The following is a 12,077-nucleotide window of genomic DNA, read 5'->3' as shown; positions in this document are numbered from 1 at the left end:
CTCATCTCGGCACTTTGGGAAGCCGAGGCACGTGGATCACCTGAGATCCAGAGTTCAAGTCCAACCTGGGCAACATGGTGAAACCCCGTCTCTACTAAAATACAAAAATTAGCCAGGTGTGGTGGTGCGCATCTGTAATCCCAGCTATGTGGGAGGCCGAGGCCTGAGAATCGGTTGAACCTGGGAGGCAGAGGTTGCAGTGAGTCAAGATCACACCATTGCACTCCAGCCTGGGTGACAGAGTGAGACTCCGTCTTAAAAAAAAAAAAAGACATTTAGTAAGTTATTGTTTTGACTAGTCTTCCTGAATAATGTGTATGCTGTGAAAAATGTATTTAAAACTTTGTGTTTACAGTTAACATTGATTATGTAGTACTTTTAAAACCCTTTTTAAAATCCTGTTTATCAGTTGTTAATTGCATTCAGTTTTTTATATATATATATATTCAGTTGTATAGATATATACACACACAGTTGTGTATATATACAGTTTATATATATACACAGTTGTGTATGTATATATATACAGTGTATACAGTTGTGTATATACAGTTGTATATACATATACATATATATACAGTTGTATTATACAGTTATATATACACAACTATATATATACAACTGTGTATATATGTACAGTTATATATATACACAACTATATATACACAACTGTGTTTATATATACAGTATATATATACAGTTGTGTGGAGATCTATATATATATATATATATATAGCACTCAAATAAATGTCTTAAGCAAAATAGATGTTTTTATCTTACATGAAAGGAATGTTGTACTAGGCAGTGTAAGGGTAGTATGGTTGCTCCACGCAGTCATTTTGGACTCCATTATCTATACATAGCCTGTGGCTTCTCTTAAAATGATTCAAGGTCCTTTTGGCTCCAGTTTAGCACCTGGAGTTCCAGTGAGCACATGAGTATTCCAGGCTGGCAGACGGAGCTAGAGTGAAGGGGAGTCCAGGAGGAGGAGCTGATGAGTTAACATAACACTTTCAGATGAGCAAGCCTTCTTTAACAAGTTTGCACCCTCCCTACCAAACTCTGTGTAATGATTTATGCTTGTATCACATTTAGTTGCAAGGGAGGCTAAGAAATGCAGTATTTTAGCAGTGCATATTGCTAATTTAAACATTTAAAACATCTCTCAGAAAGTCCTAATTTATAATATTTTGGGATTCCAGAGAGGCTGCATTTACTCTACTAAATATTCTTAATTACTTCATTATAATTAATTCTTGAATTTCCCTATTCATATTAGTCATATTATTAGCTATCTATGTATGTATCACAAGCTATATTTAGTCACTTAGTTGTTAGTTTAGCGCCCCCTAATGTCAGGGAAGGGATACCTTAGTGTACCATGAGAAAAAATGATAATACTCAGGGGTGAATGTACAGGTGGTTAAATAAGTATATACAGAGAGTATTTTTAATGGAGTTAGAAATGGGGAGAAATGTCTTGGAGTAATGGTTAGTGGTTTGTTTTATGATTCTTTCTCTTTTATTAAATGTATACATAACAGAATAGTACTGGAGAGAATGCCATTGGATGACAGATGATTCGGAATGGGTTGGGATTCAAAATGATCATTTTATTTTAACATTTCATTATGGAAAATTTCAAGCATGCATAAAGGTAGATTAGTATATTAAACCTCACCTACCTTTAACAGCTGTCTACATTTTACTGTTCTTGTTTTGTCTTTTTAACTCCCGCCCACCCCAGTTTTCCTTCTAGGGGGGATATTTTAAGGCAAATTTGAGATGTTGTATGATTTCATCTATAAATTCCAAATTATATACCTCTTATAAAGAAGGACCCCTTATAAATAAACAAAACCGTATCACATTGTCACACTAATGGTATCAGTAATTCCTTAATGTACTTTAATTCTTAAAATAATCTTCAGAGGCTGGATTATTAGCTTAACATTAACAAGAAATTAAATAGGGGATAGGGAAAGGCACAATGTTTCATATCCAAGTTTAAAAAACCAACCAAAGTATATGGGTTGTGGAGTTATCACTTGACCAAAGCATATGTAAGAGTGATACAGAGATTGTAGCCAACCGCAGGCTCAATCTTAATAGTGTGGTATGTCTGATGTAAAGAACATCCATAGACTGCATTTTAAAAGTGTAATTTTCTTATTAGAGAAAATAATCCTTTTGCATTCTGTCCCAGTCTTAATACTGTCTATAATACGTTCCCTTCTGGCCACTTTATTGGATGAAGGGGACTGGCAAATTAGATAATGGCATGATATCCAGACGGTGGCAGCCAAAATAGTGAATGTGTCTTCCGTGAGGGAGAAATCGTTTTGCACTGTTCTCCATTGTAAATCCCTCCGTTGGGCCCAGTGTTTGGCATATGATAATAACTCGATAATGACTAAATAAAAGGGGAAAGGGTAGACGTTTATATCATGAACTTAATTTGTGAACTTACTTAATTTGTGAATTTGTTACACATAATGTTACTTATGTGTAACTACACATAACTTACGCATAATGTTAGTTTCTTACACATAATGTTTCTTACACATAATGTTAGTTTTCCTTATGGTTTTGTTCTCTGAAATCACCCTTAGAAATTGTGGTGTCATTGTACTCAATTAGCATTCTTCTCTCTATAGATACTACATGAACTCTAATATGACATTCCTTAGGCACTTTTGCTGTATATCATAGGCAAAGTTGTAAAACACAGAATGATATGTACAAAAATTGAGATATAACTTTTTTTGTTGTTAGTCATCCCACTCTTGTGCTGAGAGATAAACTTTTTTTCTTTAGAAAGATGAGATATTGTATAGGAAAAGGAGATATAACTTTTTGTGTGTTAATTCTTTTCTCTACTTTGGTGCTTAGAAATCTGTAAGATTTTATTTGCAGATGGTCATCCTTTTCGTTTGATATAGGTGTACATTTGTGATAATTAAGATTTAAAAACTATGTGAGATTTAATTTTAAGGTATGCTTTTAGGTGGATGATGAAGACTTACAGGATGAACCTTTACAGATCACAGTTCTTGACCATGATACTTACAGTGCAAATGATGCCATTGGTAAAGTGTACATTGATATTGATCCTTTACTGTATAGTGAAGCTGCAACAGTCATCTCAGGATGGTTTCCAATTTATGACACCATACATGGTAAGGAATAATAAGAAAGTATTAAAAATAACAATCTTAATCTTTTTTACTTGTCTTTAAAGACATTTGTGCTATATTTGGTGGTTTAAAATAAGTATCTTTAGGCTAGGTGCGGTGGCTCTTGCCTGTAATCCTAGCACTTTGGGAGGCCGAGGCGGGTGGATCACCCGAGGTCGGGAGTTTGAGATCAGCCTGGCCAACATGGAGAAACCTCGTCTCTACTAAAAATACAAAATTAGCTGGGCGTGGTGGCGCATGCTTGTAATCCCAGCTACTTGGGAGGCTGAGGCAGGAGAATCGCTTGAACCCGGGAGGCGGAGGTTGCGGTGAGCCGAGATCACGTTCTGTGCAACAAGAGCGAGACAGTTTCAAAAAAAAAAAAAAAACAAACCATATATACATATATGTGTGTGTGTATGTGTGTATATATATATATCTTAAGATGATGCCTTTTTAAAAATAAACAATAGTAAATTATTGTTAGTAAAATTGTTGCTTCTCAACATAATTTGAGATAATGCTTGCTAAATTTGTACAGTATGGTAAGTAAATGCATGAGTTAAAACTGATCTAGTGTTGATACTGTGTTTCTAAAACACATTTTCAAACTGATTAATACGGATTTTTGTGCTTACAAATTATTTAAAAGTTTTTTGTTGCCTGAAGCAGGACCTTCTGGGCAGTTGGGATTACAGGCACATGCCGTGACACTTGGCTGATTTTTAAATTTTTTTGTAGAGACACGGTTTTGCCATGTTGGCTAGGCTGGCCTTAACTCCAGAGCTCAGGTCTGCCTCAGCTTCCCAGAGTGTTGAGATTTGCTTTCTTAATATTTTAGTAGGTAAATTATTGAGTCAGTTTTCTTAGGTCTTCCACCATAAGTATGAATTTGACATGAAGTCAGGACAGTCAAATGAAAATATTTAGTAAATGTTTAGAGATAAGAGCTGGGTCATTCTTATTTATCAGAGCATGTTTTGAAAACCCGTATTCTTGGAAATTTTTATTTACTTAATTTTTTTCTCGCTATGTTGTCCAGGCTGGTCTCAAACCCGTGAGCCCAAGCTTTCCTCCTGCCTTGCTTCCTGTTACAGGCATGAGCCACTACTCCTAGCTTGGAATTTTTCAGTTAGCTTACTTTAACTTATATTCATTGAAATGAACAAAACTTCTTTTGTTTTAAATCAGATTCTTGCATTACTTGTTAAGGATATATAATCTGAGATCATAAAGATCTGAATTTTAATCCTGGATCTGCCACTTAACAGCTGTTGACACTATGTTAATTCCTTCATTTTTATTAAATATTAATTTCTTCCTTTGTAAAATGGGGATGATGCTACCTTATTGGGTTAATGTGACCACTCTGAGATACTACCTGTAAAGCATTTAGTACATCCTCTTTCACTGCTCAGCAAATGTTGTCACCATAATCATTACATCATCATCAATTCAAATGGGACTCCTTTCTAATTCGTCTTGGGTCAAAGTGGAAACTTGTGGTGAAAATGAAAATTACTCATTTTCTAATGCATACATGTTGTGCTTCAGAAAATATTCAGAAACTACTGAGAATGAAAATAATTAGGAAACAAAGCTACCATTACTATCATGATCAACACATTACAGATGCACCTTGATTTGTGATGGGGTTATATCCCGATAAATTCATCCTAAGTTGAAAATGCATTTAATACATCTAATCAACTAAACATTGTAGCTTAGCCTAGCCTATCTCAAATGTGCACAGAACACTTATATTAGCCAACGGTTGGACAGAATCAACTAAAACAAAGACTACTTTTTAAATAAAGTATTGAACATCTCATGTAATTCATTGAATTCTGGACTGAAAGTGAAAAACAGAATGGTTTTGCATCCTGGTAAAGTTCAAAAAATTGTAAGTTAAATCATTGTATTTTAAAATCATTATTTAGCATTAATTTGCTTCATTATTTAATTGTACATTACTTTCTTAAGGTAGAAACTTGATTTTCTTTTTAAATTTATAGGTATCCGTGGGGAAATCAATGTAGTTGTCAAAGTAGACCTCTTCAATGATTTAAATCGATTTAGGCAGTCATCATGTGGAGTCAAATTCTTTTGCAGTAAGTAAACACATTCTGTTACTCAACAGGAAATGTAATAACTGTTAAATATGAGAAATCAAGTTAGCATTTCAGAAGGCAAGTAGAAAGGGTATTATACTTGGTTTTAATGCCAAAGAGAAAATTGTTAATTTTCTAGAATAGTTACAGTAGTTCTGATTTGAGTATAAATGAGATCTAGTTTTTGAACATTTATAGAAAGTTTTATTAGAAAAATCCAGTGACATTTTACTGTAGTATAGGACACTGAACGAAAGGAGCAGAACACTACGGCTAAGCACTGTGGTGCTGTCCCAAAATACACAGGCTTCTATGGTTATTGGGTCTAGGGAACTCCATGAAATATATGGGTCTGAAATGGGCAGATCTTGATGACTCACCAGCCTGCAATAGTAGGATTGAAATCCCTAACTAGCTGACTTAGCTTCAGTGCACTAATGTTTATTTTAAGAGGCTAATTTGGTACAGATGTATTCAGGTTCTCTCCTTTTTGAACCTGAACTTGACTCCTCAGGTTATATCAGAAAGATAGTGGTTTGATTTTTGAAACTGTGCTATGTGGTGTACAGAAGTGCTTTCACAAAGGGCTTTGAATAATTGAAGATTTAAAAAAATTCATTATCTGCTTTCTACCTGTTTATGTAATAATTAGCTAGCTGACTTAAATTTTGATTTTTTAAACTTTGTATTAAATTCTGTTTAAGGTCGTCTATAGCTGTTTTCCAATTTATACAAATACAATTTATATTTACTTTGCTTACATGAGAAAGGTGAGAGACTCCATGAAAGAAAATAATTATTTCTAAAAATGAAATAGATCTTAGAAGACTGATTGGAAGTATTATTATAATTACATTGAGAATATTACAGTAAAAGATGTTCTTATATTATGTATCTAAAGGTCAGAAAACTGAGATGAACAGTTTTTAAAAACTGAGTTTTACCTTTTGATAAACAGAAGCATAATAATTTGTTTTAACAGCAACATCTATTCCAAAGTGCTATAGAGCTGTGATAATTCATGGATTTGTAGAAGAACTTGTGGTCAATGAAGACCCAGAATATCAGTGGATTGATCGAATTCGCACACCAAGGGCGTCAAATGAGGCCAGACAGAGACTCATTTCGTTAATGTCAGGTATTTAAAAAAAATAACTTTATTACTGACTGATTTAATACTCTTAAATTTTTCACTTTCTTTTGACATGCTACCTCAACTTTTACAATGAAGGGTATGAATTAGCAGTGACTGAATGCCTTCCCCAACTCAGCCTTCCTGAACACACTTGCATTGCCTTCTTTTAGCAAGTGGAAATGCAAATCAGAAGCTTGTAGTAAAAGGAAATTGTGTTGATGAGGTAGTGTAGTGGAAAGAGCACTGAACAAGGGGGGTTCAGGAAGGAACCCTGAATGGGAACCTAGATTCTAGTTTTCCTCCCTCTACCATTTATTTGTCAGAGCTTAAGCAAATCACCTTCTTCTGTCTCTCATACTTTCTGCTCAAATGTTGCCTTTTCACAGTTCTTCCCTGGGTAGTGTAGTTCCCTCTACCCATTTGACCACTTTCCCTGCCACTCTGACCTCCTTCCCTTTTTAAATTTTCCTTTGAAAAACTTGTTTACCATTTTATTTAAAGTTTATATTTATATTAAGAGTTATATATGTATATGCATGAATATATATGCATACATATGTTTCACACAAAGTATCAATGTTCTATTTATATAGTAAATATGTATATTTGTTTTTGTTCTATATATTTGTGCTGTATAAGTATGTATTATATTTTATAATTATGCTATATTGTAATAGAATTATGTTCTGTATTCTGTAGAAGCTAAACCAGATTATCTTTTAAGTTTCCTTCAAGTTCTGAAAATCTGTGATTTTCTCGGACTTTTTTTTTTTTTTTTTTACCACTACCATATCCAGTCTTATAGTATGTAATGTAAAGAGAAGCAAGAATGAGATTTCCCACTTTTTGTAGGTGAACTGCAGAGGAAGATTGGCTTGAAAGTACTTGAAATGAGAGGAAATGCAGTTGTGGGGTACTTACAGTGTTTCGATCTGGAGGGCGAATCTGGGTTAGTGGTGAGAGCCATAGGAACGGCGTGTACTCTGGATAAATTAAGTAGCCCAGCAGCATTCCTTCCTGCATGTAATTCCCCATCCAAAGAAATGAAGGAGTAAGTATGAATCAATGAAATTGTTCTTGCTAAGATTTTTATCTTTTATCTATGCTTTTTCATTTGATTTGAAACATTTTAGTAGGGTGGTTCAACATTTTCTCTGTGATGATTTTTATTGGCAATGACTGTCAAAATTTAAAACTTAAAAATATTTAAATATTCCTAATATTTTATTTATACCATCTTATTTATTTGTATTTTTATTTTTTGAGACAGGGTCTTGCTCTGTTGCTCAGGGTGGAGTTCAGTGGCACAGTCTTGGCTCACTGCAGCCTTGACCTTCCAAGCTCAGGTGATCCTCCCACCTCAGCCTCCTGAGTAGCTGGGACTACAAGGGCACGCCTGCATGCCCAGCTAATTTTTGTATTTTTAGTAGAGATGGGATTTTGCCATGTTGCCGAGGCTGGTCTCAAACTCCTGATCTACCTGCCTTGAACTCCCAAAATGCTGGGATTTACAGGTGTGAGCCACTGTGCCCAACCTATACCATCTTGCTATGAAACAAATTAAGTAATATAAAATTAAACATTCCAGATATTTAGACACTGCATATATGAAGCATAAAATGAATATTCATGCATTCTGTGGCATTTTATTTTCTGAGGAATGCTTAAAACCCTCTACCAGATAATCCAATTATACTTATTAATGGCCACATAGTATATAAAGCAGGAAAAATTGATTTGTGCGGAAGTCTTAAACTCAAATGTCTAGAGGCCAGGGAATTTATATGAATAAACTAACCGAGTATAATTAAATAGAGTATACTACTGCCTGCAAAGCCAAGGTTGGCAAACTTTTTTTGGGAAAGGCCAATATTTTAGGGTCTGCCCATATGATCTCTTGTCTTTATTTACAAAAAAGGGAGTTTGCTGATCCCTAATCTAAAGAAATTTAGAGTCGTACATTTTAGAAAATCTATGTGTGATCCTGCAAAACACTTCTGTTGACTTGATTTGGCCTGTGTGTGTCATCACTGTGTCAGAGGCAGAGATTTTCAGCATGATGATAGTGGTGACTGTCAATACAGAATGTTTGGAACAAGATTTTTCTGTCATAATGATTAGGGGGCTAGGTCCTGTTGGGGACTAGAGAGACTGACTGTTCTGCAAAGCAAGGGACAACCCTATACAATGAAGATTTGTTCCATCCTAAATGCCTTTAGAACTTCGGTTGAAGATAACTCATCTAGAGATTCTTCTAAGTCAGGGGTTGGCAAACTTTGTCTGTGAATGACAAAATGTACAGGTAAATAATTCAGTTTTTGCCGATGTTGCTTCATAACTGCCATTGTAGCACAAAGGCAAACATAAACAGTATGCAAATGAATACAGTGTGACTGTGTTCAAATAAAACTTACTTACAAAACAGATGGCAGGACACATTCGGCCTGCAGTCTGTAGTTTGCGGACTCCTGTCCTAGATAATCAGGGAGTCAGAGTTGTATAGTCAGGAAACCTAAAATGTTCCGCAGTTCAGCAGTAGTCAGGAGGGGTTGAATAGAAAGGTATCGTAGTATGAAAAAACATGTTTTTTCACAATCTTTTTTAAAATGAAATTTTCATCTTAAGTGCATTCTTTTTGTTTAGCCATTTTGTTTCTGCTGGCTATTAGTCATTTGGGTTGAATTTTATTCGTAAGAGGAAGCACAGTGTTACATAATGCATAATTTTATTTGGAAACACATTGGCAAATGAAATAATTGTTTTAAATAAATTGAAGAATGAATTTGCTTTATATTCCATTTGAAATATCTCCTAGAAAGATAAGAATTGCCAGCTGCCAGCAGTAGAGTCAGATTGCAGGTTTAGCTTTTTGAGGGATTCAGTTTGTTTTTCCCTCTCTCTGTAGCAAATTTAAGTAAATATTTAGTAGCAAATTAAAGTGAAAGTTTAAGCCAATTTAAGTAAGTTACTTAGTTGAAAGAGAATGAGAAAGCTATATTACCTGTTGCTTTCTTAGAAATAAGGATAGCAGGGGTATATGTTTTGCATGCATTCAGGAAGAGTTCTATTAGAGTAAATCTTCTGGGATTGTATGTGTCTTCTCCTTTCCTAATCTTGTTGTAGCCTCATGATGAACCTAAGTTCCTTCCTTAGGATTTTCTGAAAGGCATCTTACTAATAAAGTCAAGTTATTTTGAAAAAACCCTCAATACTCAGGCTGTTTTATTTCAACTAGCTTCATTGTATTTTTGATAATGAAGCAATCTGGGTTCTATTTCAAAGCCTATTTTATGATTCAGTTGATTATAACTATTCTGGTATTTAATTATCATATAATATTGTTGATTCTAGACAGGAATTTGATAAAAGGTTGTCTAGATTATGTTATTGACTGACTGGAAAGGAATATTAATATTATAAATACCACAGGTTATTATTATGAGACATCCTTTCATGCAGAGACACTGATCGAATCAGAAAACTCCAAGAATACATTATGGTGATGTTCCAATGCATTTGAATTTTAATTTGATGCCATAATTTGAACATTTTACACTGTTCATTTTAGTTTTTTCATTTTATTTTACCTATATTAATGGTGTGTTCTACTTCCTAAATTTGTTTTTTTCTTTTAGATGTTTAGTGTCATGCACACTGTAAATCCCTTTGGTGTTTTCCAGCTTAACTCTCTTGACGATAGAAAGTGCTTTTAAGTATGAGTTATTGCTTCTTTACTGAAGAAAAGTGCTGAGAGACAAATTCTCCTGTGTATAGTACTGATTATAATAAATATAGCTTTGTTTATTTTTAAGTCTTGGATTTTTAAATTCTTTTTGAGAATTCTTACACTTTTTCTCACTTCAGCAGAGAAATAAAAACAAAAACAAAACCTTACTCATTTTTTTGTGTAAAAGTAGATCACCAATGAATTGTTTGATTTTTATCCATTGTAGTAAATATCTTTTAATTTCTATTAGCAACAAACGTAGAAACATTTCCGCTATTGTAAAATCAGTAATATTTTCCGAAAGTAGTCTGTAGACCTTAGGAAGGACTATTATGATCAATTAGTGATAGCTCATGTTTGAACCTTGACAAATTGTGAATTGGGGATTGTTCTTGGGCAGTCAGTAATATAGCAATGGAAAAGAAAAAAAAGGTCAGGTAAAGTTGGGCTCTTGGCCTGCCTCTAAAGTGGGGATGATAGTTTTTCAGAGTGTACTCACTTATGATTCATGTGGTTCTGTTTCCCTCATTGTGTGTAAGCAAAGGCATTGCACAATGAAATAATTGCTGATATTAAATTCAGGATTCTTATTTATGTAATATACCTTTTTACAACATTCAAAGGTATATTATGTAATATACCTTTTTACAACTTTTAGCCAAATTTTTTCTTAAAAATTTAAAATGTTATATATCAATGTATTCTCGTATAACTGCTCTAAGTATACACACACATAGATATGGTTTATTATAGGATGTAAGTTGATATCTTAGAAAATTTTGATTTGGAATATAGTTTATATAATATATTCTGTATGAGAGCCAAAGTTATTGACATTGTTTTATGAAGGTGTCTTTAAAAGCAGGGTCCCCTTGTTTTGCTTCCAGTGTAACCTGATTTTAAGCTACATATTTGGTGTATAGAAATACTGGAATATGTTTATCTGCATATATGCGTTCAGTTCACTCATTTCTCTTTATGCCGTCATCTCTCATATTCTTAAGTACCCCTATCTTAGTAACCTAGACAGTTATTTAACTTTCTTTATAGAAAATATAATTAATTATATCAGCAATTCATATCTCAGTTTCAAAGGTAATATAAGAACTTCATATTTGATTTTTTACTTTTATGGGTGTCCCTCCCCATAAATAGTGCATAGTGAGTTCTGTTGTGATGAAAATAATAACAAATATGTTAAGGAAACTTAAAATACAGATCTTAGTCTTGTTCTCACTTAATTTCATTGACTATTCTGCTTGCCATTTTCTTATTCACAATTAATAAATTAATCGCAATTAATTTATTAATCGGATACTTTAAAACTATGACTGTATCCTAACAAATTAATATTGAGCTATTTTTCAATTTCAACTTGTTTTTTGCATGCTAGGGATTAAAAAAAATAAGTTCTCTTCCCTAACTAAAGCTCCTTTGAAATTATTTTAACATAACTCTGCAATCTGTTGTATGTATTGTTTTCTTTTCTTCCACTTTGACCGCAAATTCCCTCAGGTCTCCGCTGGTTCATCCTCCAAGCCATGGATGCCGCTCGACTCACAACAGCCCAATTCACACTGCTACTGGCTCACGACTTACTCAGAACTTCTCTGTGTCTGTTCCCACTCTCATCTATACTGGTACGAGACTGCTCAGACTCCAGAGCTGGGGAGATGCAGGCCACGGGCAGAGTGGCTGCAGAGGCAGGCAGGCAGGTAGTGTAGGCAGGTACCACAAGTCTTTGCTTCATCCTTTTCTTACTCGAAGTCCAGCTGCAGTGAGGAACTTCTGTATTTAGCTGCCACAGAGTCTCTAACTATATGGAAGTGAAGGTATTTTTCCAGCTTCCAAAGTCTCTTCCACAGATCCTCAAATAATGCTATTTTGTGTATGTGTACTGTGAGTTTTGAGGCGAATCCTCCCATACA

At 34.2% G+C, this 12,077-nt stretch overlaps 1 protein-coding gene across 6 annotated transcripts in view; it reads left to right on the top strand.

Moving 5' to 3' along the window:
* Window positions 1–12,077, top strand: part of C2CD5 (C2 calcium-dependent domain containing 5) — a 95,742-nt gene that overhangs the window by 14,466 nt on the left and 69,199 nt on the right. For 3 of the 6 annotated variants that reach the window (XM_011974760.1, XM_011974757.1, XM_011974758.1), the window contains exons 4-8: window positions 3,008–3,179; window positions 5,192–5,287; window positions 6,270–6,425; window positions 7,275–7,473; window positions 11,665–11,789. In XM_011974760.1, the coding sequence (XP_011830150.1) occupies window positions 3,008–3,179; window positions 5,192–5,287; window positions 6,270–6,425; window positions 7,275–7,473; window positions 11,665–11,789 (748 nt within the window). The remainder of the gene's footprint in view (window positions 1–3,007; window positions 3,180–5,191; window positions 5,288–6,269; window positions 6,426–7,274; window positions 7,474–11,664; window positions 11,790–12,077) is intronic. The other 3 variants (XM_011974759.1, XM_011974762.1, XM_011974761.1) reach the window with 1 other exon arrangement.

The sequence above is a fragment of the Mandrillus leucophaeus genome, unplaced genomic scaffold (genome assembly GCF_000951045.1).
Source record: "Mandrillus leucophaeus isolate KB7577 unplaced genomic scaffold, Mleu.le_1.0 Scaffold1486, whole genome shotgun sequence".
NCBI classification, from domain to species: domain Eukaryota; kingdom Metazoa; phylum Chordata; class Mammalia; order Primates; family Cercopithecidae; genus Mandrillus; species Mandrillus leucophaeus.
Note: the sequence above shows the minus strand (reverse complement) of the source record. Positions and strands in the feature narration are given on the sequence as shown.